Here is a 25,512-nt window from a genome sequence, read left to right as displayed (position 1 = left end):
ATCCATACTTTTTCGTCATCTCCAATATACAAACAAAAATAGGAATATTAGATAATTCGATCAAATAATGGAAACATCAACTTTGCAAAAGAAAAAATAAATATAAGTAAAATGAGCATTAGAAAGTAATTTTCTTAGGAGGTCCAATCTAAAGAATATTAGGCTAATATATTTTGATAGTCAAATTTCATGATTTTGCGTTACACCTAAGTATGCCACTCTACTAAAAAAAATTCCACACGTTTCCTATTAGAAAAAAAAGAAAATCTAATTACGTATTAGGCAATTTATCCAAATTGTTGGCTTGCAAAATAATAATTTATCTAACTATAGTATTCGTTCAAAGAATAAATTGAGCTGTAATTATGGATCACCTAAAAATTTGGTAGAGAGAAAAAATATCATAAACCAAGTTCCAAATTCAAAATTAGAAAAATGAAAATAATAGGAAAAAGAATTACAAAAAGCATGGAATATTTCAAATGTAGTGGAGTAGACTTTTATATGCTCCTGTACGGCTTTCAATAAATTTAAATTCGGTGGAATATTTTCAATTCAATTAGATGTGGCAATACATCTATGTCCCAAAATTGATTACATAGAATAAATTATAGAGTCGAACATAGTATATATATATATTTTTAAAGTCAAGGCTATAATTAATTATCTTAAAACTCAATCAATATTCTACATTTGAGAAGCAAATATATAGCAATAACTCATTCTAGATTTTTTTTTAATATTTAAGCTTTAAAACCACAATTCCTCTACAAATTATTTGTTCTTTTAGTATTAAAAAAAGAAAAGAAAAAAGGCCAAATTCACGCAAAATACAACGAGCATTCTTTTTCAGTTTTTTGCTAAAAGAAAAAAAAGAAAAAGAAAAAAGAATTACTTTCTCTCTCTCTCTCTCTCTCTCTCTCTCTCTCTCTCTATTCTTCTCTTTTCTTGCTTTCTTTCCTTCCTCATTCTGCAGCCCTAATATGAAAGCAAACAATTCAATCAATTCAGTTTATTTATAACATCAAATTCAGCTGCGATTATCGTTTAGATCTTTGCGCTAGCCTTGCTGTTCAGGTAAATTGAGATTAATTGTATAATTCTCTTTGATTTACGCTGTCAATTATATGGGAGCTTTTTTTGTCTATTTTTTGGTGTTTGAATGGTTTAAATGAGTAGATTTTGTGTAATTGTTGAAAATTATTGCACGGAATTAACAATCGGTTCACACGATGCTGAATATTCTGTTTATTTGATCAGATTGGAGTTAATTTTACTGAATTTCATGTTCTGATGAACTACATGGTATTAGATTTGATTCATAGGTTCTCTTGATTAGTTTTGGTTAAGCAGCTAAGCCTTTCTCTTTGTGCTGTTTCCTTTGGAACTTGAATTAGTTTTCCCATTTTCTTTGAGCTAATGTGACCATCTACATATCTTATTCTGTGTATATATTATCCAATTGTTGTGCGCTTTCTTACTCCAATAAGTTGGACAGGAATCATGTCTCTTGCACGGCCTCACCGGCCACGAGATGGTCATTTCCGAAGTGATGGTAGGTCGTCTTATGGTAGAATGAGAACGACAGCTGCTGCTAACTACGAGTGGAGCCACGATCGCCCCTCCGATTCAAACTTTTATACGAAGAATCACGGTTCATCTTGTGACTTCTCTCGGGACTTCATGCTGGATAGACCTAAGTATGAACATGTCTGGCCTGATGTTGTACCGCCTTCAAAGAGGAGGAAGGTCTTGGATTTCTCTCATGAAAGCACCGGCAGGCCCTATCAACAATCACTTAGTCATGAAAATGGTCTTGAAAATCTTGCTGGCATTTGGCAACATGTGCCTCCTTTATATGCCACTGCTTACTGTAGTGTTCCTTCAGTCTGCAACAATAGTTCAGCTGCAACAGCTGGAACCAGGCCCGATGATGCCAGTACTTACTCTTCAACTACCTCCAAGCGGGACCGCTCAAAGTATGAGGATGATGAAGAAGTGGTTTTTATGTCAAGAGACGAGATAGAGAGGTGCTCTCCCTCAAGAAAAGATGGCATTGATCTGATGCATGAGACACACCTGCGATACTCGTACTGTGCCTTTCTTCAGAATCTTGGAGTTCGGCTTGATCTGTAAGTTATATACCAATGGAGTTGGCTGTAAAGTACTGTTGGGCTAGATTTTATTTTGTGTGTTACTATGGAAAATATTTTATTTAATTTTCATTTGCAGGCCACAGACCACTATCGGAACTGCAATGGTTGTATGTCATCGTTTTTTTGTTCGTCGCTCTCATGCCTCTCATGATAGATTCGTAAGTTCTCTCCTCTGAACCTGACGATCTTTCTTATCAAAATGAGATTGAATATGCAATAAAGAAATTCTCCTGATTTAAGAAATCTCTTCTGAAACCTGAAGTAACTTCGTAATGCCAACAAAGTATTCAAATTTAATTGGTCAATGATTGCAAAAGCTAAATGGATGATCTGTGTATCTTTCAGTTAATAGCCACTGCTGCACTTTTCCTTGCCTCTAAGTCGGAAGAGACACCACGGCCTCTTAATGATGTACTCAAAGTATCATGTGAAACTTTCCACAAGCAGGATTTCATTGTGCTCTCTCACACATTCCCTGTTGTAAGTATCCTCTCTCTTTATCTTCTCTATGCTCTATGTCTGTCAGTTTTTGTTTTCCACTTTGTGCCCAGTAAAATTTCTCATGCAGTTACTTAATTATATCAATATGATTTGTTTTCTTTGACAGGATTGGTTTGAGCAATATCGTGAACGGATTATAGATGCTGAACAGCTGATTTTGACAACCTTAAATTTTGAGCTAGGCGTGCAGCATCCATATGAATCTTTGACATCTACTCTTGAAAAATTAGGTTTCTCACAATCCATTTTGGTGAATCTGGCATTGAGCTTGGTCAGTGAAGGGTAAGTTGACTTTTTCCTTTATCTTGGAAGTTTTTTATTGGTAGTTGTCGTTTCCATTAGACAATCTATAAGTTTTGAGTGCTAGGCTCTCATAAAGTTTGAGCTAGCTTTATTGTTACCATTTGGTTAATTTAATCAGGTTCATTCAGATTAATGGAATTATATAAAATGATCAACCGACTATAGCCAAAACCTTTAGCAATTGGGGAGTAGGATAAGTCTAATCAAGTATATCACTTTGTTGTTCTTGAACTGTTTTCTAGAGCTTGTTTGTCTCCTTTTACTCGTTATCATTATGGTATGTGATATTGATGTTTTGGATTGGCGTATAATTGCAGGGTCTATAGAGGATTAGCATGCTCACCTTATGATATTAATAGCTGGCGGTTGATGTGCTGTTCATCAAATGTTTTGTTTTTCATCTGAAGTTGAAATAGAGATATCATGTGGATGCCTTTTCCATGCTGACACCTTAATGACATGCTCATTGCCTATAGAAGATCATGGATGAATCCAATCTAATATTGCCATTTAGGCATTCTGATTGGTGTTTGGGAATCCTTATGGGGAGCATATGTTTCCTATTCACTCTATTGCCACATAGGATGCCTAAGAACAGTCTCAGGAACTCATTTCTTGCTGCAGTGCTTCTGCTGATTGTCTACGAAGCAAGTCTTATTTGCACAACTGGCTTTATTTCATCACTTCCTAAAAGACTTGTTTTCATCACTTCCTAAAAAGACTTGCTTCGTAGACATTATCCACCTCCAATTTCTCCAAGCCCTGCAAACATACATTGAAGATATTCTAATTTGTTCGAATCTTCTAAACAACCGTCCATGCCTTCCATTCCTCTAGACTACTTGTTTCAGCTTCAAAGTTTTTGTTTGAAATTGGTCTAATTTTCTGCAGTTTTAACATTACTGTTGGATATATATGGTACATGAACTCTGAATCTAGGCTTCTAAAAGTAAAATCATAAGCTTATCAAACAGCTTCAGACCTCTGTCCTTGGTCCGCTGTATTGGGAAATGAGTCTTAATTGTTTGCATTTGAAGAAAATGAGACTGGGGAGGGGGGAGGACCAAGTTGATTGAAAATGCCTTGCTATTTTTCATTATAATTGTATGCATTCAAAACAAACATTTGTAGTCTTATAACATGGTTTTGTTAATTTATTTAACTTTTCTGACACTCCATCCCTCTTTGAAACTGGTATGTTGAAACAGTGAGGGGAGACGAAGGAATCATTAGTGTCTTCCTTTTAATTGGAAAGCAGCATCTTGAGACATAAACATCTTTTGTTAGCTTCGCCATTGCATTGTTGTGTGGCATTAACTCATCCTCCCTTGTTTGTGTGTTAGGTAATACAAAACTGTGGAACCTACAGAAACATAAAATTTGACTAGGAAAGTTATTGCATGACCCTTCCCATGTCTTTCAGAAAAGAAAAGAAAAATTCTACATATGTCTACATAAAACACAGAGAAGAACAGTTACAAGGTCAGGACTTGAGAACTTTTTAAAACATAAGTAGAAGGACAATTTTTGAAATACTTTTGTGATCCACTAGTTTTCAGTTCATATTTATAGTATTGTAAAATGCTGCTCGGTCTATTAACTTCTCAAGAGTCTAGTTATAGAAGGCAGGATTAAAATGCTTACTAGTACTCTATACATTTCCACATTATAATTGTCCATTGATGATCTCATTGTGTATGATAGTAATGCTATTCAGTGTGAAATCTTAGCTGACTAGATAATTTGTTGCCACCCTGGTGCTGGATGCGCCAGCCTCACTATAAGTGCTGCATTTAAGTTGTCCTGATATTATGAAATTTGGTAGTGACACCATCTACATGCGTCATTTAGGATTTCTTATACTAAATCATGGTGTGTCCGTCATGAATATTTTATGTCAGTTTTAATGTCTATGTGGTACTGGTCAGATAACCTTCTTGACATCTGACAACTTATGTTTGTTCTTACTCATTCACACTACATGCCACTATTTTATAATTCAGTGCAATTGTAGTAAACCTGAGCAACAAAATATACAGTTTCATGTTTTGATTCAACCTTTAAAAGCTGATAGCTATTGGGTTCATGAAATTTGTGATGCAAAATATTCTTTAAAGGGTGCTTAGATGAGCATAACTTATAGGAATTTTGTTTTGGAAGTTATAAGCTCCTTCAAAGTATCCGGCAACCATTATAAATTAGGAGCTTATTTTCATTACTGACATATTTTGAACACAATCATCCAAAAACTCCAACTATTTATTTTTAAAATAATAATATATCTTATAAGATGTAGGAGTTTGTCAACTCCAAAATATTAGCTTGGGAAAACACCTTCTTAATCTTCACTATCAACAGATTCAACACTCATTCACCAACATGAACATACTTTATCTCAAAATAGTATGAGAAAGCACTTTTTGACAGAAATAAGATTGACTTCTGCAAATGTTCCTTTCTTAGGATTTGACTACTGGGCACAAGTGCATGTATTGGTTCTACTGGTATCGAATGTCTTTAGGAGGTTTGAATGAAATATTGTCTGATTGGACTAAAAGCGTTTTCATAATTATATATATATATATATATATATATATATATATATTACATTGACTAGTTTTTGAAATATGTATCTAATACCTAAGATGCTGAATGATATCATGGGCATTCATTTGGCAATCAATTTCGATAAATCTGGCTTTGCCGAGGGAGATTTAGCTTGCTTGAGCATGATCCTGCTTGTGTGGCCATTTAAGTCAACATGGTGTTGGTATATTTGCCAGCAAAGGTGGGGATTGAAGTCAGTATTTCTGTAAAAGGTGTAACATATATTCTATATTAGGATACTCAATCAACACATTGCAGAAGAATCTTGGATTTTTCCATCTCAGTTGCAGATTTATTCGTTGGTAAGGGAAATTCGTTGGCTTTACTAACTTGAAATGATGTTTATGACATATTTTAAATTCCATCCATAACTGTTCTAATAATTGTGGAAAATCCATACAATCAGCATACGGCCATCTCAGTTAGATCTTTTGTGTTGCTTCAAGCGGTTCGGTTTGCTACTTGCCTTTACTTTGATGTCATTCTAATTATTTGTAGTCATGTTTCTGACGTCATGTCTTTTTTTTTTTTTTGCAGGCTTAGAAGCTCTCTTTGGCTTCAGTTCAAGCCTCATCAAATAGCTGCAGGTGCTGCATACCTTGCTGCGAAGTTTCTGAATATGAATCTTGCATCATGCCATAATGTTTGGCACGAGTTCCACACGCCACCATCTGTTCTCAGAGGTAAGCATTGCATCCTTCACGTCGACATTGCCTTGTCTTTTTGTTTCACAAAATTCGTATGACTGAAACCAGCTTTAGCAGCGAAAATTAATTTCTAAAGGTGTTATGAGGATTATTTACTTCTCCCACGTGCCTCGTAGATTTGAGCATCTAAGTATTTTCCGCAAAACCAAATAACAACAGAACGTAATGGTGCATCACTCGCGCATGTTAATAATTTGACTAGTCATAAATTTACACCAGAATTTTCGAGGGTTGTGATATATCAGAATCAAGGGAATTTAACCTTCTTTTAGTTCATTACATCACAACTCGATTTGCTCCCAGAGCGCTTGCTGCTTCATACATCTATCGTCTATGAATATTTCGTATTTGCGTGATTTTCTGGAGTGATAGTTTGTATTATAACGAGGATATACACGACTGTTTTGGTGCAGATGTTGCCAATCAACTCATGGAGCTCTTTTAGAAGATCAAATCTTACACATCAACTGCTTTGGAAGAGCCTATCAGTCCTTCAAGTCTGCAGTACCCCATCGGTGCCCGAAGCTCGATTTTTCGTAATCTTAGACCTGAAACTGTTTGTTCTAACTTCTATCCAAGAGGATGAAGAACAGCAGGCTTCAAATGTTGTAGAGTAAGACAAATTACATGAAAAATATTAGGCGTAGATGATATGATATGTATACAGACTGCTGCTGTTTGTGGTGAAATATGGCTAATCTTGATAATGGAATACATCGACACGTCGAATCTTTGTCTCGTCTCACGATTTCTTTACTTATCATCCTTCATGTGTGAAAATATACATTTAAGACGGGTAGGGTTTGTAAATGAATCGAATCAACAGCCTCAAACTCGAGCTCGATTCAAGTTCTTACAGTAAAGTTTGAGTTCGGCTCGAATCATATGATCCTGCTCGAGCTTATTGAGTATATATAGTTAGATAAAAAGGCTAACGAGTCGAGTTTGAGCTTGTGAGAATAGTCAAAGTATATAAACGAGTCGAGTTTGAGCTTAATAATGGATTTGTGACTAAAACAAGCAAGTTTCCGAGATAATAATGTAAATCCCGTTTTAAATGCTTCCAAATTTTATTTTATTTTTATTGAATCGAGATTCGATTGACTAATTTATATTACTACTAATTTATAAAATCGTGTCACAATTTAATTTGGTATGTAGACATAGTGTAGATCTACGAGTGCCCCACTCACTAATAGTGGTCGATATTGCTTGGAATTTTGGAGAGGGTCCAACTATGCATAGGCTACTTTCACGATTTATTATTTGTTTATTTTCGTAATTAAGGCTATAATAGACGAAGACAATAAATGTCCAAATTATATTATAATATTAAGTTTCACTTGGTATTTTCCAAAAATTGAAACTCCACCTCTCCCCTTTTAAATTAAAAAAATAGAAGATGAAATAAAATACTACTCCCTCCGTCCCAATAAAAGTGGCCACTTTTTTTTGGGCACGAAGATTAAGAAGGGGATTGTTATGTTTTAATTGAGTGTGACCCACCAAAATTAGTGAGTAATTTTTAGAAAGTGGCCTACAATTGTTGACCAAATTAGTGAGTAATTTTGACATTTGTAGAAAGTGGCCTACAATTGTTGACCAAATTAGTGAGTAATTGTTGACTTAATTAAAGTAAACTTTTGTCATTTTTAGAAAGTAGCCACTTTTAATGGGACACCCAAAAAGGAAATGTGGCCACTTTTATTGGACGGAGGGAGTAGTATTCTGTTTGAGGAAGGGAAAAGGAATTTTGGTAGTCTAATGTATGTAACAATAAATAGAATTACATATTGAGATTCACTTTTTTATTTTATTTTATGTATATCCCAAATACTAATGTATTTTAAATTTCGTTACATGATTTGATTTTTTGCACGTTTTCGAAAATAGAAAAGATATTAACCGTCTTTTCGTATTGTTTCAGTGTAGTTGTCTCTCTCGATTTCTCATGACCGCCGAGAAAATTATTTGTTTCAATTTTTCGTTGTAAAGAAAAATCGGCACTCATTTTGTTCCACAATAATTCGCTTCTGCTAATTCGTAGGAGCTGCAGCATCGCTAAATCTGTATAATTTGATTGGTCTTTTTTTTGTTTGTTTTTTTTTTCTGAATCGTATAATTCTCTGGAAACCCCTAACGATTTCACTCCGGAAAGAGTCGTATTCAGTTAGGGTTTTGATTTGATCCCGAAAGGAACTTGATGCTGCGTATTCGGGAAGCGTTTGGGTTTGGAATCCAGTGTTTCTTCTACTAATTGAAGAATTAATTTCTCCGGTATTTAAGAGTGCTTGGATTTGGATCATTTGATCAGATTGGTGCTTACTTTTACGTACGAAATTCCGCTTCATGCTCGTATATTGAGAGAGAGAGAGAGAGAGAGAGAGAGAGGATGCTGTCGAATCATTTGCAGAATGGGGTGGAGACGGCGAAGCTGATCTGGTCACGGCTGCCGAACTCGGAGGTGGAAGAAGAGGGGGCAGCTGCCGGAGATTTCAGCCGGATTAAGAAGGACGATGGTAGCTCTGTCGAGAGCCTTGACTATGAAGTAATTGAAAATTACGCTTACAGACAAGAACAGGTGCAGAATAACACACTTATGCGTGAAGTTTTGATCTTTTTCAGATTTACGAGTTGAGTTATGTAGCATGATTGTAGATTTTTTTTAATAAATTCGGCTTATGAACTAAGATGCTAATTTGGTGGCCGATCTTTTGTTTTAGTGAGCTGAATTTACCACTTGTTATTTGTTTGATGTATTCTTCATCAAAGGAGAATTTATGTTTGGATCAACAGCATCAATGTGGGAAAATGCTTATCATACTCCTAGGGTGTTAACTCAATTTGTCTTTTTGCTAATTCTACATTCAATTTTGTATCTTTTTTTAAGGGATTTTTACATTCCATTTCATTAGTAGTTTTTTTTTTTGTTAAAAAAATAAATTTTGTGCGATTGTGGAGAGACCAAAATCGATGCTAGTCAGGAAATTGGATGGAGTATAAGTCAGTTTTTGTGAATATATTATTCGGGATTGGATCATATTTGCATTTATATGACTTTGGTTCTTTTTCTTATTATCGTAATGGTTCGGCTTGTATTAATAAACCTACAGGCAAAAAGGGGGAAGGTTTATATGGCATATAGCGTGGTGGTAAAATGGCTAATGGCATTGCTTATTGGGATTGGTAAGTTTTCTATCTTTATCTTTGTTTGATCTATCGGTTGATTAGACCTTCATTGACTCGGACTCCAGTCTCCAGAGCCCACCCAACAGATGGTCCAGAAAGTAACTTCTTTCCTTGACTGTCTTGATATGTGCCTTCAGGTACTGCACTAGCTGCCGTGTTTATCAATCTCTCTGTCGAGAATTTTGCCGGATGGAAATATTCGTGGACATTCAATCTGATTCAGAAGTCATACTTTGCTGGATTTTTGGTCTATACACTGATCAACTTGGCTCTAGTGTTATCCTCAGTTTATATTGTTACACAATTTTCACCAGAAGCTGCAGGATCAGGGATCCCCGAAATAAAGGGTTATTTAAACGGTAAGATTAAATGATCCACTTTTTTTGTTGATGGTTACTTAGCATGTTTTCTTGTTGAATCTCATGCCAGTCCTGTTACGTGTGCAGGAATCGACACACATGGTATACTTTTGTTCAGGACTTTAGTAGGCAAGGTACGGTGCCTATTCTCTGCATGTTATTTGATTACCAATTGATTGTTGTGTGAAGGCTTACGTTACCTTACCCCATCTATAGATTTTTGGCAGCATTGGATCCGTTGGAGGTGGCTTAGCACTTGGAAAAGAAGGTCCACTTGTGCATATTGGTGCTTGTATTGCTTCTATGCTTGGACAGGCAAGTGTTTAATTGTTTGTGTGAATTTCTTGAGGAACTTGTTTGCATGGTAAATTGAGACCTTCAAATTTCACTCAATTTTTATGCATAATCCAGTCAAACAAATGATCACATGTTTCAATGCTATTTTATTTATTGCTAAGCAACCTGCTAAGGGCTGATTAATTGCAGTAACACATAAGAATTCTTCTCTATTTATAATGTGGTGATGCTGGACCAACTTTGCTTTGTTAACTTCCCTCTTGTTTATTACTACAGGGTGGATCCACAAAGTATCATCTGCGTACAAGATGGCTACAGATCTTTACCAGTGAACGAGATCGACGTGATCTTGTGAGTATGATTTTAACATGTTAGATATACAGGAAGCTGGATTTCATTTAAAACTTGTATTATTAGTTTGTGTTCTTTTTCCCCTTTTGTTTGTGGATACTGAATTGATCTGAATCTTTTCTGCAACCTATATGGCTGATTTAATGGTTAAAAAAATCTATATTGTCATTGTGATCGAGGAGGTGACAAGGCCTCTCTGGGTTGCTCATTTTGTACTGTTTTAATTTTTGAGCAAGGTCACCTGTGGATGTGCAGCAGGCGTGGCTGCTGCATTTAGAGCTCCAGTTGGTGGTGTATTGTTTGCACTAGAAGAAGTAACATCATGGTAATATGCTCTTTTGATGTCAGCAGTCATGCTTAGAATGATCTATCATGTCTCCCTAAGCTGGCGACATTAATAATTATGGCTATTTCATTTCAATAGTCTACTTGGATTGGAGTATGATTATTGTCCTGAATCCAATGATTTTTTGTTTCCTTATTCAAAGGTGGAGGAGTCAGCTCATGTGGCGTGTCTTTTTTACATCTGCCATTGTGGGTGTGGTTGTACGGACAGCAATGGCGTGGTGTAAGAGTGGAAAATGTGGACATTTTGGTTCTGGAGGCTTCATTATATGGGACATCTCAGGGTGACAATCTGAAAGCTTTAGTCGATTATGTCCAGTTTCTTTCTGATCCATCTGTGTTGACATCCATTCTGACGAAGGTTCTTTTTAGTGGTCAAGAGGATTACTCATTTCAGGAGCTGTTGCCAATGGCAGTTATAGGCGTTATCGGGGGTCTTCTTGGTAAGTGTGAATAAGTAAGAAAATCATGATAAGTGCTAGCATGATGCTCCTTGATGTAGTCTTGCCTGAATGTTACCTTTGCAGGAGCACTGTTCAATCAACTTACTTTTCACATAGCATACTGGCGCCGAAATTATTTGCATAAGAGAGGGAACCGTGTGAAGGTAAGTTCCTTAAATAAGATTACTATGCTTTGGCACTATCTTGTGAACTACAAATTGACTTGTCTCCCCTCTTATTGTAGGTTATTGAGGTGTGCGTTGTCTCTCTGATAACCTCTCTTATTTCGTTTGGATTGCCCCTTTTTAGAAAATGCACTCCCTGCCCTGAAGCAGATGCTAATTCTGGCATTGAATGTCCAAGGCGCCCAGGGATGTATGGGAATTATGTTAATGTAAGCTCTCTTCAGCTGCTTGCTCATTCTTTCTTATGGAGGGGTTTAGTTAGGCATACTTATTTTATTTGTAACCAAACTTTCACTTGCTGTGAAGTTATGGTTCTTTGTGTACGTGGAAAATCTTCACTAGATAAACACAACCACTGTTTCTTTGCTTTGTATGAACATTGAGTTCGGCTGGTTATATTGTATCTTTTATGCTACAGTTTTATTGTGGTGAGAAGGAATACAACGACCTTGCAACAATATTCTTCAACACTCAGGTCAATTAAAATTTGCTTCATTTCTTTCTTTGCGATGGCTATATTATGATCTCTGCTGATGATTCAGTAATGCTTGCAGGATGATGCAATCAGAAATTTGTTCAGTGCTAAAACAATTCATGAATTTAGTGCACAGAGCCTCCTCACATTTTTGGTATTGCATTACCTTTTTGAGTGGTGCTTTATTATGACCACAAATATTGCATATCTTTGTATTATAAATGCTAATAACTCTGTGATCTTATGAACACATGAACTGGAATCATATTTTTGTGTTCTTGTGCAGGTCATGTTTTACTCTCTAGCGGTACTCACTTTCGGCACTGCTGTTCCAGCTGGTCAATTTGTTCCCGGCATAATGATTGGCTCTACATATGGTCGGCTGGTTGGCATGTTTGTTGTCAACTTTTACCAGAAGCTTAATATTGAAGAAGGAACGTGAGTGCCCAATCCCACTCTTTGCTAATTGAATAATTGTTTGCCATTGCTCTCGAAACTGGAAGTATTGGAGCTATCTTTACATTTAAATTGATGGTAACTAGGTTAGCAAATTATAAAATGTATTACCGGACCCAAATATTAAAGTTATTGCTATTTTAGTTGTTGAAGTATGGGCTTGATTGCTGAGTTATAAACAACTAAACAAGTGTTTGAGATTTTCAGTTGAACACGTAAAGCGTATTGGAATTGTTTTCTGATCCTCAAATGTTCTGCAGTCACATTTACTTTTCCTTATTTTGAGTTGAAGAATATGAAAATGTCATAATTGTTATCAATATTATAGTTGAGTTGAACATAAAATGGTGATGGTAGCTATGAATTTTGATTATGAATTTTCACATAGCCTGTTCTAAATCTAACAATTTTTTTTTTATCTCTGCAATTTTAGGTATGCTCTTTTAGGCGCTGCATCTTTTCTTGGAGGCTCGATGAGAATGACCGTATCCCTTTGTGTAATTATGGTTGAGATTTCAAATAACTTGAAGTTTCTACCTCTCATCATGTTGGTTCTCCTCATATCAAAGGTATGATCTTCTTGAAACCTATATAGCTAAGATTACCTAGCAATAAAATGTGGTCTCCTTCGTCTGCCACTTGATATAATTTCACATCCAAAAGAAGTGAAACCTGTCCGCTGCTTTGAACAATCCTTCTTTACTTCTTTCTCTTTTCAATTTGTTATCAATCATTCTCAGTCACTCTCTCCCTTCGGTATGTGTATTTTGTATCTAGAATGAAGTCCTAAAATCTTCTAGAACAATATTTCGTTCCATCCTTTAGATTGACAGTGTTGTCTGTAGGCTGTTGGTGATGCTTTCAATGAAGGCCTGTATGAAGAGCAGGCTCGACTAAGGGCTATTCCTTTACTGGAATCAAGACCAAAATACCAAATGCGGAGTATGACAGCGAAGGAGGCTTCCGGAAATCAACAGGTTGGTGTTATTATCTCAGGATATCTTTTATTACTACTTAGTTACTTCATGCGGTTGTTATCCCATTTCATTGCCTCCAAAGTATTCCTTCATTGTTTCTCTTTGTAGGTTGTCTATTTCCCTCGTGTGGTGAAGGTTGTGGATGTACTTTCTATTTTAAGGAGCAACAGTCACAATGGGTTTCCTGTAAGTTGGTGCATTATTTTCAGTTCTTAAGCACTAGGAGCCGTATTTTTAATATATTTCCATACGTGCCTTCCAGGTCATTGATCACACACGAAGTGGAGAGACGCTTGTCATCGGCCTCATATTGAGAAGGTGGGCTTTAGAACTTGTTTTTTTAACTCAATAATTTGCTAACAGTGTTGCTTATGAGCATAGAGAATAACTTGATGTTCAACATCAAATCTTTTTCGTTCTTGCAGTCATTTGCTAGTACTTTTACAGTCAAAGGTAGACTTCCAACATAGTCCGTTGCCCTTTAATTCGAGAGACGGGCCTGTACCTATCAGGTGGTGGAAAAAAATTTCAGTCTACTTATTCATTTAGTTACACGAATAATATGCTAATTTTTTTGGTTGGTCATCCACATAGCAGGCACAATCTAACAGAATTCGTCAAGCCTGTTTCCAGTAAGGGGATTTCGATTGATGACATCCACCTAAGCCCCGATGATCTGGAAATGTACATCGACCTTGCTCCGTTTTTGAATCCGTCGCCTTATGTTGTTCCAGAAGATATGTCATTAACGAAGGTGACAAAATATATCGCATGTTATCTTCCTAATGTCTAGTCATTGAGTTGCTTCGTGTGAGTGAGGATCAAATAGTTACCACTATGCCACATGATGGTGATGATGATCATGATGATTCAGGTGTATACATTATTCCGGCAATTAGGTTTGAGGCATCTACTTGTCGTACCACGTGCTTCCCGTGTCATTGGAATGATTTCGAGGAAGGATTTGTTGATAGAGGTACTTACAGAACAGATATTCTCTTACTCAGTTGTGTGTGATAATGCTTCGTGGTAATCAGAAATATTTGCTGTCATACTTTGCAGGACCATGAAGATACGACGGCCATAGAGCTTCAATCCACTAGTGTAAGGTCTCTAATCTGCTCTTAACTATATTGCTCGACCCCGCTGCATCATAATAATAATACATTGATTATCGAATGCAGATTATAAAACACTATTCTAAGGTAGATAGATTAGGAATATTTTACCAATGTCATCATATCTGGGAGACATACCTTCTCTTCGTGATAGACCTAAAAAATTTAACGCGTATCCACAATTTTAGTCGACTGTCTGTTCCTAATTCCTATACTTACATTCTCCTTATGGTTCGGCAGGGATCATAGAGGTGACAGGAGAGTGTCGAGGAGGAAAGAAGCTGAGCAACCTCTGCTTGATGGTCTTATCGTCTAAGTTGCAACGAGGCTGCTCATGGTGGTTTGGTTTGCATTTGTTGATCGATGACCAGGTTTTTCCGGCCTCCTCCATTCTTTTGACATGAGATTCATTTCTTAGTATCTCCGAGATTCATTATAGGATAGAACTGTGTGTAGTGTGTTTCTTCTGTTCCTAAATATATAGAATAAGACGAAAGTGTCGGAAAATAGAAAGAGACGAAGACGGGTATAAGGCAGCGAGGAACGATATACGGCTGTGGTGTGTGATTCTTGATGGGGTAAGGTGCAAACTGTAACACTTTGTAATCTGGGAATTGTACGTAGTTATGAGTTTAGGCCTTTGTATATTGAGATAGGAATTATTACAAAGTCATATTTCTCCCTTTCGATTTTCTTTTTTCTGCAATCTGAAATTTGAAAGTTTTGATTGCGAGTATTTTGATCAAATGCTGCATGTTTGTATGCCTCCTTTTGAAATGGAAGTCCATATTAAGATAGACTTTTTTTTGAATTAGCCATTTTAAGATAGACTTAAAATATAATGTGCTTGGTTTTTAAAAAAAAAATAAATTTGTGTTACTATAGATGATTAATTAAGGGTAAATGTTTTTTCTCTAGTCGTGGATTGATAGTTTATATTTTTCAGATTCTAAATGAATAGAATTTAAAGAAATGTTATGAATTAGTTAAACCCAAAGGTTGAGGGGGGAAAATAATCTAGAAATATCGACTATGTAAATGTCAAAAATCACATTCTTTTATAAAATATTAAAATTGAAGTATATAATCTTCAAAGTTCTAATCAATTTCATGAAGGCATAGAACAAACATGATACTAAATTTTCTGTTATATTTAGGTGTCGCAATGTATACACATGTATCATTGAAATAAAATATGAAAAATAACACCCGAAATGTAACAAAAAAATGGAATAAAGTAAAAATTTCACAACTCGATAGTCGAATTATTTAATCTTAGTAGACACAGATAATTGTCACTAGCAAAGCTAAAACAATCCACCAACAATGCATGCTAGTTGCAAAAGCAGCATATATCCCAATTGATCAAAAGGGACACTTAGTGCCGATAAAGAGGCTCCACTACTCGGAGCCGGTGCTCCGGCAGCCAACGGAGGAGCCGGAGAGGCCGAGGCCGAGGCAGATCCCGACGGGCTAGGTGCCACGGAAGGCGCCCGGGGGACGTTGATATCGACCTTTTGCCCCGCCTGGCAGTGCCCGGGCACGCCGCACACGAAGAAGTGGTGCCCGCGGGTGTCGATGGCGATGGAGTCGTTGCCCGACGTGTGAGTCGTGATCGGGGACGAGACGTTGCACGTCTTGTACTCGGCGTGCGTGACACGCATCACGTTGTGAAATTGAGAGTTGTACTCAAACACTAAAACGTAAAATATAAAATTTCAAATTCGATCGTTAAATTTAATGTTTTTTAGGTTCTTAAGAAAGCGTTCAAGTGGTGTGAATTCTTATCTGTAAACAACGAGCTTTAGGGATTGATTCTATTACGTCAACGAAATATTTGTACACGTCGAGAAAAATTTAAAGAAAAAAGCTATGCTAAATTTTGCATTTAATTCCTTTTTATACTAAATCTCGTTGAACTATCATAAAATATGGGGCACCTTAAATAAGTAGCACATAATGTGTATATTGAGAAATAAATAATTAAATAATTACTCACTAGTTCACTAGAAGACATAGACTTCACCAAATATTATATTACGTGATTCAAAACAATACATCATGGGCAAAACAAAAATACAGGAGCATTTATTTTCCAACTACCCTAATCATATCTGCACATATATACATATATTACGTAGGAGCATTTACTTCCTTCCTCCTAGATAAATAAAATTTATTTTTAATAAGTTTAAGAAAATTTATTTAATGATCTTTTGAAAAAATGTAAGTTATGTCATTATGTGCCAGTCTTCTATTTTGCCTTTATTTATGCTCTACATATTACATTAAATAAGATTGTTTTAATAAAAAAAAGTAAATTAATTCAAATTAAGAAAGTGTACTATAATATAGATCATCTCAAAAAGGAATAGAGAACTAATTTCGTGGAACAAAGGAAATATTTATTAAAAAAATATTTTTATTTATCTATTTTCGATGCAACAGTTTTTCATGCAATAACTAAAGATGAAAAGAGTAAAATTGTCAAAAAAAAAAAAAAAATTGGTATACAATTTTTAACAGAAAACTCTTCCAATTGTTTCATTTTTCATCCAATAATTAAGTTGAAATAAAGGTAGGAAGTCTTGATTAATTAATGATCTCTTTACATTTAGTGACATTAGGAGTTGAAAACATAATCTTGAAGATCAAAAGCAACAACAAACTGCACAAAGAAATTGTTCAAAAATTTCATCTTTCAACCAAAATGTCAGAAAGCAAAAAATGAGATACACAAACTGTACTATGGCAAGAACTTGCATGCATATATATATATATATATATATATATATATATATATATATACAGGGGCGGAGCCAGACTTCCGATTCAGGGGGGTCCAAAATTTTTTTTAAAAGAAAATTAATAATTAAATTAAAAAATAAAAATTAAATTAAATTAAATTAAATTAAAAATAAATTAATCAATAACACAATTATAATATTATTTAAATTACAAAAAACACATCTTAACAGATTTTCAAGCTCATATTCATTTTACGATGTATTTTGCAATAAAATTACTAAATATTGAATATTATATAGAGTGCAAATACAAGATACAATCTCTTTCTAATTTGGAGAAATTTTTAATTGAAATGGTACGAAACGATGTCGTTTAGGCCTCACAAAAATGTCATCGTCTTTACTAATCCATGTAAGCTCCAATTCACCGCTCTAGCGATCGAAAAAAATTGGGGGACGAAATTGCAAAACTTGAAAAAATAATGATTTAATTCGCCAAACTAAAAAGACATTAAAATTATAAATTCAAAATAGTCCGTGATTTTATTTTCCAAAATTCCATGAAACTTTGTAAGGCAAAGTAACTTTCAATATAAAATTCAAAAAATAAATCTCTAGAATCCAATCCAAACATGATATGTATAAATTAATTATATGTTTACTTATTCTAAATGTTTTAACTCGAAAGCTTACATATCAATTACATTATAAAATAGCTCAACAAGATAATGATGTTGATAAAATTATATATTTTTTATTTTTAATATAAAATTACGAAAATATCCTAGTATTTTTGAAAATTCCAGGGGGGCCCAGTGACCCCCCTGCCCCACCCCTAGCTCCGCCAGTGTATATATATATATATATATATATATATATATACACACACACACACATATATATATATATATATATATATATATAGAGAGAGAGAGGTTATTATACCTATAATATCACCAATTTGAAAGGATTTAGAAATAGCCCATTGCTTGTAATCAACATTGGCAATGGTGGTCCAACCAGCTGAATCTCCCACTTTGTGAACTGCTCCAAATGAGAGATGACTTAAAGTTGAGATCAAAAACAAGAAAACTGCAAGAGATCTCTTTTCAAGAATTGAATCCATTTTTTCTTTCCTTTTTTCTCTCTCTCCAAAGGTGAGAGCTTTTTTTGAGAACTCAAAAAGGGCTCTTTCAATGACTATTGTTGTGCAAGTTTTGTGTCACTTTTTATAGTGAAAATATTTGGACTTTTTTTTGTTCATTTGGAGGTTCTCATGATGGGCCATTCTTAGGTGATGACTACTCTCTATCACAAATATAGAAAAGTAATTTAAGAAAAAGTGGGCACAAAATGGAAATTATTATTATCTTCTTTTTTTGGTACTCATTTTTTGGGTGGTGTAAACAAGAAAACATAAAGGCAAATGAGGAAAACTGCATTTATCTTTCAAGATTATACGGTGAGCTAGTTGCAAGTTTTGCCAATATGTCCCATTTCACAATTTTATAGTAAAATTATATCAAATTTTTAAATAATTACTCTTGTACGTATTCGAGGTCCTGGGTTCAATCCCGCCTGCGAGTTGCGTAGTTTTTCCATTTTTGTGTAATAGTAGTTACGCCTGCGTGCAGTTATTTTCTCATATTTTGTGGTGTAGAGGTTCCGTCTGCGTTCGAGTTGCTTATTTGATTATATTTAGATTCCTCTTGTAATTCTAGTTAAAAAAAAAACAATTTTCTATAAAAATATATTAACATATTATATTCTTCAAAATGCAATAAAAATATCTTGTAACAATAAGATACCATTTGAATTTACAATAATCACAATTTTGTCACATGGTAAAATGTCATTATTGATCAACTTGTAGTACACTCCAATTCTCAAGGAATTTGACTCCCAATTACTTATGAAACTTGATTTTATCTAAGAATCAAGTTCCCTACTATTAGGATTAAATTGTGTCGAGCATGATAATTATTTCTTGCAATTTCAAGTAACATACACTAAATATTAACTAAAACACAATTTACTATAGAGGTAGAGATCTCACATCTTAGTTGTTGGCACTATAAAATGACAACAATACTTGAAAAACTTGTACGCAAAGGATAATATCTAAAATCGTTTAGTAGGTTTGTTTGGTGCATAAATAATTTAGAAGGTTTGTTTAGCAATCACTACTTGTATATTTGCTTTATACAGAGAGAAGAGACATGATTTTGTTGCACTCAATTTTTACAATTTGTACTATTTTCTTAAAATGTGATTTACATACTTTTTTTATTCATCATTGACTACTTATAATCTTTCTAATATCATTTTTAATATAACAAAATTTATCTTGTTATAGGAATTCAATAACAAAATTTAGAATTGATTACATAATTTACATTAATAAGTTGTTCTCGTGATATGTTAAAAATAGAAACAAAATTATCTTATTTTTATTGTATAGCTTCCAATTCTTGAACTAGTTTGCTCGATTAAACTTTCAACTAGGAAAATACTTTAACAATCGGTTTTAATTATCTAAATACTAGTAATATTTTATATTTTATTATGAAACTACTAATTCTTCACTATAGTTTCTTCCATAATAATTTTTCACTTTTATGGTTCTTCATTTTTTTTTTGAATTTTTTTATTTTAGCTCCCCCAAACTAAAAAAGAGAAAAATGCAATATCATAAAGATGTCACTAGCACTATTAACTCAAAACTCATACAAAAATCACGCCATTTCCATATTGTACATTTGCATTGATTCATTACAACAAATGATTCAACAATGCTCAATCAATTGACTTGGCTCAGACACATTTTGGTGCACAAGTCATAAATCTTGGTGTCATTTGTCTTAAAATTCTGTTGTATGAAAACATAAATTCATACAAGAACTAGCACAGCCACTACTAGGATAGTTCAAATTTCCTTTTTTTTCATATAAAATCACTAAAAATGTGTTCAAGATTTCCCACAGTTCCTCTGTTCTTTCCCTAAACAGTTTCAAACAGGGAACTTACGGCGTTTGCTCGTTGGCAGCGACTGTGTACAGTCTTCGTTCACCCGGAACCCCGACCCCTAACCCTAATTCATACAAATAATGCGAGTGAGACGAGAGATATAATGTGTAATGGGGGTGAAGAATCGAACAAAGAAAGTTCATCTGGATGAAGAAGTGTCAGAGTCATCAGATTGCTTCGACGATTTATTCTTCAGTGCAGAAATTTCCTCGTCGTGCTGCTTGTTCAGATACCGTTGTGCGGTTGCGTTCACAATCTTGACGAAGAAGTTCATCAGCATGAACCAAACCACAGTGTTCCAAATAAAAGCAAGAGAGAAGTCCCATTTCTTTCCCTGAGAAACATGAGGCGAATTTGTAAGCAAACGGGGTGATTATAGACGGACTACAGAAGATTGAACGACACGAACCTTGCTATCTGCTTGAACGTGAGGTTTGGCGGCCAAGTACTTGTCCTTCATCGAATGAAGCTTGGGGATGAGGTTGGATAGGATGGAGTCGAAGCCGGGGACGAAGCTGAGCACCCAAAGTAGTTCGTTTTCTACCCAGTGAAGAAGCTGGTTGTTGCAGACGGCGATGATGAAGATTGTCTGCAGATTATCGACATTTGTGAGAAGATAAGTCATGTGAATCAATAAAGATTCAATTTTTCACAAAACCCGAATCACAGAACCTGTATGTGAGTCTTGATTATCGCTTTGCCAATCATCGTTGCCATGAAGAACTTCCAGAAAGGAATTCCAAACTGTCCGCACATTATGCCCGCGAGATCAAACAGAGGATTGGGAACCTACAGAGCATATCGAGACAACTCATAAAAACGGAACCCGAAATGGACTAAGAAGTTCGAATTGGGGATTAACAAACCCTAATCGGGTGGATGCACCGTGGATCCAGATGTACACAAGTTTTTGAAATGAAAATAATTCATAACTTCGAATTGGAACAAACAGGGCTAGGCTCTTTTGGTTGAATGATCTCGGAATACGAGCTAGAAATTTATTATTTCACATAGAGAAGATCATATCAAAATTTCAACAAGACAAGACCAACATCAAAGTAGACGAAGGAACTAACCGAAGCAAGAACCAAAATGGTGAAGAAGTTCATATATTGGGCATGTGAGAGGAACCAGCGCTTCATTCGGTTCAGTCGGGAAGAAATGAACCCTTTGTCTCCGGTCGAGGAAGCATCCAGTTCTTCCATGGCAGATACCGTACTTCCCGACAAGCTAGCTGTATAAAGAATAGTATGTCTAAGGTCCTTCATATACGACATACCGGTAACAAAATTTCCGTTTTTCATCTGTTTTACATAAATGCAAGAATGTTGAAAAAAATTGACATACCTGCCCTTGAAATGAAGTACGGGGGCAGCTCACCGAGAGCAGTCCCGAGACCCCACAGTATCGCTTCTAACTGGACCTGGGGCAAGATGCTACTGATGGGAATCCGCACACCGTGTGAGGATGGAAATAAAGGAGGCCCGAATTCGGAACAATCTTTGCCAAGCCATGAAGGAGTTCTCTTTAGTTGTATTGTGTCGTAGATGGCACTTTTAATGTCGACTCGACCACATTGCACTGCTTTTAACGTGAAGAACGCAATATGGGGTCCTAAATAGAGGACGAAGGTGTGCAGTCCAGAACCTATGAAAATACAGAAAAAACTTATGAAGCTCGGATAATAGGCTGTGAAGATATGCATGAGAAAAGCATGTACATTCGTCGTTCTTTGATACGAATTGAAAAAATGTTCACCTTGAAGCTTGTTAACTTAGTAGCCTTTCCAAGAATTTCTTATCAAAATATTTTCCCAATAATTAATCATCAAATAAGTCATGAGCATCAAGAGGTCGAATGGAAAATCTTGTAAAGCTCATCTTGCTTACCGAGTCCAATGGAAGATGCTACACCGAGAGCCACCCACCATAGTCCAAACCGCATATAACGTAAAACTTCCTCAACATGCTGCATTTCAATTGAGATATGTAAAAACACCCAAAAATGTGTCAACCTCTGACCAGAAAGTTAACCAAACTATTGCATAATCACCAAGTACGCATTAAATACAACTTTTCGTGGCCAATTTTGGGATGATAAATAAACTATCATGCTTACCTTGTCGTGAGGACCATCTATTATAACAAGTAGTATCCCCGCAACCCCAACGAGGGCACTAACTAGCATAAGCCAACCGCCATGTGACAAAACATATGTAAGCGATCGTCTGAGGTATAGTATAACAGCAAAAAGGAATAGCTTTAGTGTCTTGAATGGCTGGGCGGTTAGAGTCAATTTTTCTAGTTCTTGTTGGTGCTGCAGTCGAAGTCCTACAAAAGCATAAATTTTAGAGTAAGAAATCAACATAAGATTCATCAAGCCGAAACAGAGATACTTCACCAAATTATGGAATAGGTACACACTCAACAAGAACTTCAGTATCATATAAATGTCCATTTATCGAATAATTAGGTTTCAGCCATTGCATACTCGAGCAAATACAAAGCACGGCCATCCCTCCCTCCCTCCCTCTATCCAAACATAAGCAAAGTGGAAAACCTCCAACCTAGGAGAGGTACAACACCACTTGAAACTCGACTACAATAAGCTGGATCGTGCACAAAAGGTCCGAATCTGCTAGCATCTTACAGTTCCAATCACATGGAGCAATAAAAGGCATGGTTCAAATCCTCAAATTTTATTCGACAAACTACCTTGCATAAGAGTTCTCGACTGAACTTAGGCATTGCAGAGATATCTCATCCCATTAGTCCTCACACAGATTTCTCTTCTCAAAAAGCACACACACACACAACCATAGATACATACTAGTAACTAACTGCTCAGTGAAAGTCACTCTTTGTGGTGGTTTCTTAGTTTCCTCCAAAAATCCTCTACTCAAATAGAACAAAATATAAAAATCCTAATAAAAGCAATGGCAGCATTAATCAAATAATTACAATCCCATGAATTTACACATATAAAGCATACATAGCAGAAAGCTCCCAATTAGTCAACACCTTTTTTAATCTGCTCATCACAAAAGCTTTCTCATCATCAAATCCCAAAATAAGCAAAACAGAATTAAAATCTAGCATACATCTTACTCAAAGCGCGGATACACAAAACCGAAGAATCATTAAATCAACTCAAAAAAAAAAGATTCTCGCTCTTCCATTCATGAAGCACATCCACAAAAAACCAACTCCAACATCAACACAAACTACCAAAATCCAAAAAAAAAAAAAAAAATTGCCTGAGAGCGACACGCCGCCGTTGCGACGACTACTGTTGGAAGTCGACCTTTTCTTCGACCCCATTACCCTATATTCCCATACACGCCACGTAAAACGGGCATTACACGCACTCACACGTTTATGTGCGTGTAATAGGTACTGTTGAATTGCGCGGCGAGAGCAAAAGGGGAGGCGAGAATCTCGATCCTACGCGAATCAAACGAGGAAAGATCGGATTTTGGAAAGAGATCTGAGTGTTTATGGAGGCGAATGTGTTGGTTGAAAAAAATCCACCTGATCTGATTTGGCGTGCAAGAGCAAAATGTTTTTGAGGGGGCTTTATCTCGTTTTCTCTCACACACACAACACGCACTAGAAATTGGAAAATGGATTCCTCCAAGTTGCAGAAAATGGGCAGAAAAGAGAACTCTGATCTACTGAATTTGACTACTATTTTGAATTTGCAGATTTTTTTTAAAGGGAAATAAAGTCCAAGACTCCAAGTATTTGATCATAAATGGCGTAATTTCAAATTTCTTTAAATAAATAGGCTATGTAATTTGAATAGAAGTATCTTTTTCAAAATAAATGATGATAAAAATAATATTTTTTTCAATATTTGATGCTTAGATTGTGGCACCAAACAAGTTGGAGATGTCAATGGGTCAATTTAGTACAACTTGTAGTCTAATTTCTTATTTGTGGCGTCAAATATAATTTTTAGTTACTTAAAAGAATTAGTATATGAGTGTATTTTTTAGTAATAATATATATTTATTAAAATAATGTTGGCATATTCCAGGAATATAACTCAAGGAAGTAATATTCAAGGCATCAAATTAAGAATATATATATATAGGAAAACACTTCTTAAAATATAAAATATAAACAATTTTCAGCCCTTAGATCATTAAGATCTACGGTTGATTCGTAACCCTTTTGGATGAATTCGTGGTCCTAGGTTCGAATCCCAAAGGCAGAAAAAATTTATTTTTCACAATTCGTAACACATGTTGGATGAATTCGTAACCTTGTTGGATAAAATTCGTATATTAAAAACGTTTATATTTATATTTTAAGAAGTGTTTTCACTATAGCCCTCTATATATATATATATATATTTTGAAATTTAATTCTCGGAAATTTGAATTAGATGGAAGTGGCATTTAAGTGTAGTGTCTAATTTATATAAATGTTCATAAGTGTGTTCATAAATCTTTACGTGCAATAAATACTAGATGAGATGCTCAAATATATTTCAGATCATTTTATCAGATTTAAATAGTGTTAGTTTGATTAAAATTAATAATTCAATATATAACTGAAAATTGATGACAGTATATCTGAGTAGTCGACAACTTAACATGAACATTATGAATTTATTTGGTATTTCATCAGTGTAAGTATGTATTAAGTCAAAAAAAATAAAACAAAGGGCCTCTTATTTAAGATTGTAGAAAGTATAAAAAATATTATGATGAAAATGAATTTTTTTATATACCGCTCAGAATGGAAAGTAGCTTACCCTAACATTAGTTGAAAATTCTTCTCGATATTAACGTTCATTAAATGTCAATAAATGTTTATACCAGCTTTATTATATGGTGTATGTATACTTTACATTTATTTCATTAATTCACGTTTTTTTTTGGACAAGATTTCATTAATTAATGTTATTATTAAACTTGAGTGACAACAAAATATAAAAAACGTCTCAAAGAAATATAGTCGATCATTATTGCAAGCAAAATTTATTTCAGAAATAATTTAGTCTATCAGGATGTGGCCCAGCCCAATAGTTTTTGTACTGGGCCGAAATAATGATTATATATTGGGCCTGAATGTTTAGATTAAATTTATTTCTAGGCTATGACTTCGCAGGATTTTGGACATGGGCTCTTAATTAAAGTGAACTATAATTAGGGCTGCCAATTTAGTTTGAAATTAATGGATGAATAAACCAATGAGGATTAAGGTCGGAAATTATGAATCCGAATTTAATTAATCAGAGATAACATATACTGGTGTGATAT

The 25,512-nt window shown here is 35.0% G+C and overlaps 4 protein-coding genes across 8 annotated transcripts; 2 read left to right on the top strand and 2 right to left on the bottom strand.

Moving 5' to 3' along the window:
- The first annotated feature begins 750 nt into the window (after positions 1-750).
- On the top strand, positions 751-7,012 carry LOC131020913 (cyclin-T1-4-like). 2 transcript variants are annotated; one of them, XM_057949961.1, is made up of 7 exons: positions 822-1,077; positions 1,499-2,132; positions 2,233-2,314; positions 2,502-2,636; positions 2,764-2,939; positions 6,105-6,250; positions 6,688-7,012. In XM_057949961.1, the coding sequence occupies exons 2-7, from the start codon at positions 1,504-1,506 to the stop codon at positions 6,717-6,719; spliced, it is 1,200 nt and encodes a 399-aa protein (XP_057805944.1). In that variant the 5' UTR covers positions 822-1,077; positions 1,499-1,503; the 3' UTR covers positions 6,720-7,012. The 2 variants fall into 2 exon arrangements, with proteins under 2 accessions (XP_057805945.1, XP_057805944.1); XM_057949962.1 differs by lacking the exons at positions 6,105-6,250; positions 6,688-7,012 and adding an exon at positions 3,278-4,117 and having other exon boundaries at positions 751-1,077.
- A 1,115-nt stretch (positions 7,013-8,127) lies between these two features.
- Positions 8,128-15,198, top strand: LOC131020911 (chloride channel protein CLC-d). Of its 4 annotated transcripts, none has more exons than XM_057949959.1 (23): positions 8,128-8,855; positions 9,388-9,460; positions 9,601-9,822; positions 9,910-9,956; positions 10,039-10,137; positions 10,396-10,470; positions 10,707-10,795; positions 10,959-11,099; positions 11,188-11,258; positions 11,343-11,422; positions 11,503-11,652; positions 11,862-11,918; positions 11,998-12,072; positions 12,205-12,356; positions 12,808-12,943; positions 13,220-13,351; positions 13,460-13,537; positions 13,614-13,669; positions 13,777-13,863; positions 13,949-14,105; positions 14,226-14,327; positions 14,414-14,455; positions 14,710-15,198. In XM_057949959.1, the coding sequence occupies exons 1-23, from the start codon at positions 8,667-8,669 to the stop codon at positions 14,716-14,718; spliced, it is 2,319 nt and encodes a 772-aa protein (XP_057805942.1). In that variant the 5' UTR covers positions 8,128-8,666; the 3' UTR covers positions 14,719-15,198. The 4 variants fall into 4 exon arrangements, with proteins under 4 accessions (XP_057805942.1, XP_057805940.1, XP_057805941.1 ...); XM_057949957.1 differs by having other exon boundaries at positions 8,140-8,855; positions 14,414-14,460; XM_057949958.1 differs by having other exon boundaries at positions 8,140-8,855; positions 13,946-14,105.
- A 355-nt stretch (positions 15,199-15,553) lies between these two features.
- LOC131020912 (mavicyanin-like) lies at positions 15,554-18,502 on the bottom strand. Its single transcript, XM_057949960.1, has 2 exons — positions 18,162-18,502; positions 15,554-16,165 (listed from the first exon to the last, which is right to left on the bottom strand). The coding sequence occupies exons 1-2, from the start codon at positions 18,340-18,342 to the stop codon at positions 15,777-15,779; spliced, it is 570 nt and encodes a 189-aa protein (XP_057805943.1). The 5' UTR covers positions 18,343-18,502; the 3' UTR covers positions 15,554-15,776.
- Positions 18,503-19,943: 1,441 nt separating this feature from the next.
- Positions 19,944-24,125, bottom strand: LOC131020910 (vacuole membrane protein KMS1-like). The gene is made up of 8 exons (XM_057949955.1): positions 23,500-24,125; positions 22,362-22,573; positions 22,133-22,211; positions 21,591-21,890; positions 21,320-21,477; positions 20,916-21,032; positions 20,653-20,832; positions 19,944-20,577 (listed from the first exon to the last, which is right to left on the bottom strand). Exons 1-8 carry the CDS (start codon positions 23,561-23,563, stop codon positions 20,383-20,385), a joined length of 1,305 nt encoding a protein of 434 aa, XP_057805938.1. The 5' UTR covers positions 23,564-24,125; the 3' UTR covers positions 19,944-20,382.
- Between the last annotated feature and the right edge of the window lie 1,387 nt (positions 24,126-25,512).

This window comes from Salvia miltiorrhiza, chromosome 4 (genome assembly GCF_028751815.1).
Source record: "Salvia miltiorrhiza cultivar Shanhuang (shh) chromosome 4, IMPLAD_Smil_shh, whole genome shotgun sequence".
In the NCBI taxonomy this organism is placed as follows: Eukaryota; Viridiplantae; Streptophyta; class Magnoliopsida; order Lamiales; family Lamiaceae; genus Salvia; species Salvia miltiorrhiza.
The sequence above is the reverse complement of the archived record's forward strand: the minus strand, read 5'-3'. Positions and strand labels throughout refer to the sequence as shown.

What these genes read in the sequence shown, in the direction of transcription:
- LOC131020911 (XM_057949956.1), top strand. Translation starts at nt 8,667, where the DNA reads ATGCTGTCGAATCATTTGCAGAATGGGGTGGAGACGGCGAAGCTGATC. An exon ending in AACGAGATCGACGTGATCTT is followed by an intron (nt 10,471 to 10,706) that starts GTGAGTATGATT and finishes TTTTTGAGCAAG; the next exon opens with GTCACCTGTGGATGTGCAGC. An exon ending in TGGTTCTCCTCATATCAAAG is followed by an intron (nt 12,944 to 13,219) that starts GTATGATCTTCT and finishes TGTTGTCTGTAG; the next exon opens with GCTGTTGGTGATGCTTTCAA.
- LOC131020913 (XM_057949961.1), top strand. Translation starts at nt 1,504, where the DNA reads ATGTCTCTTGCACGGCCTCACCGGCCACGAGATGGTCATTTCCGAAGT. An exon ending in CTTGGAGTTCGGCTTGATCT is followed by an intron (nt 2,133 to 2,232) that starts GTAAGTTATATA and finishes TTTCATTTGCAG; the next exon opens with GCCACAGACCACTATCGGAA. An exon ending in TTGAGCTTGGTCAGTGAAGG is followed by an intron (nt 2,940 to 6,104) that starts GTAAGTTGACTT and finishes TTTTTTTTGCAG; the next exon opens with GCTTAGAAGCTCTCTTTGGC.
- LOC131020910 (XM_057949955.1), bottom strand. Translation starts at nt 23,563, where the DNA reads ATGGGGTCGAAGAAAAGGTCGACTTCCAACAGTAGTCGTCGCAACGGC. An exon ending in TAGATGGTCCTCACGACAAG is followed by an intron (nt 22,212 to 22,361) that starts GTAAGCATGATA and finishes ATTGAAATGCAG; the next exon opens with CATGTTGAGGAAGTTTTACG. An exon ending in TAATCAAGACTCACATACAG is followed by an intron (nt 20,833 to 20,915) that starts GTTCTGTGATTC and finishes GATAATCTGCAG; the next exon opens with ACAATCTTCATCATCGCCGT.
- LOC131020912 (XM_057949960.1), bottom strand. Translation starts at nt 18,342, where the DNA reads ATGGATTCAATTCTTGAAAAGAGATCTCTTGCAGTTTTCTTGTTTTTG. An exon ending in TCAAATTGGTGATATTATAG is followed by an intron (nt 16,166 to 18,161) that starts GTATAATAACCT and finishes TTTACGTTTTAG; the next exon opens with TGTTTGAGTACAACTCTCAA.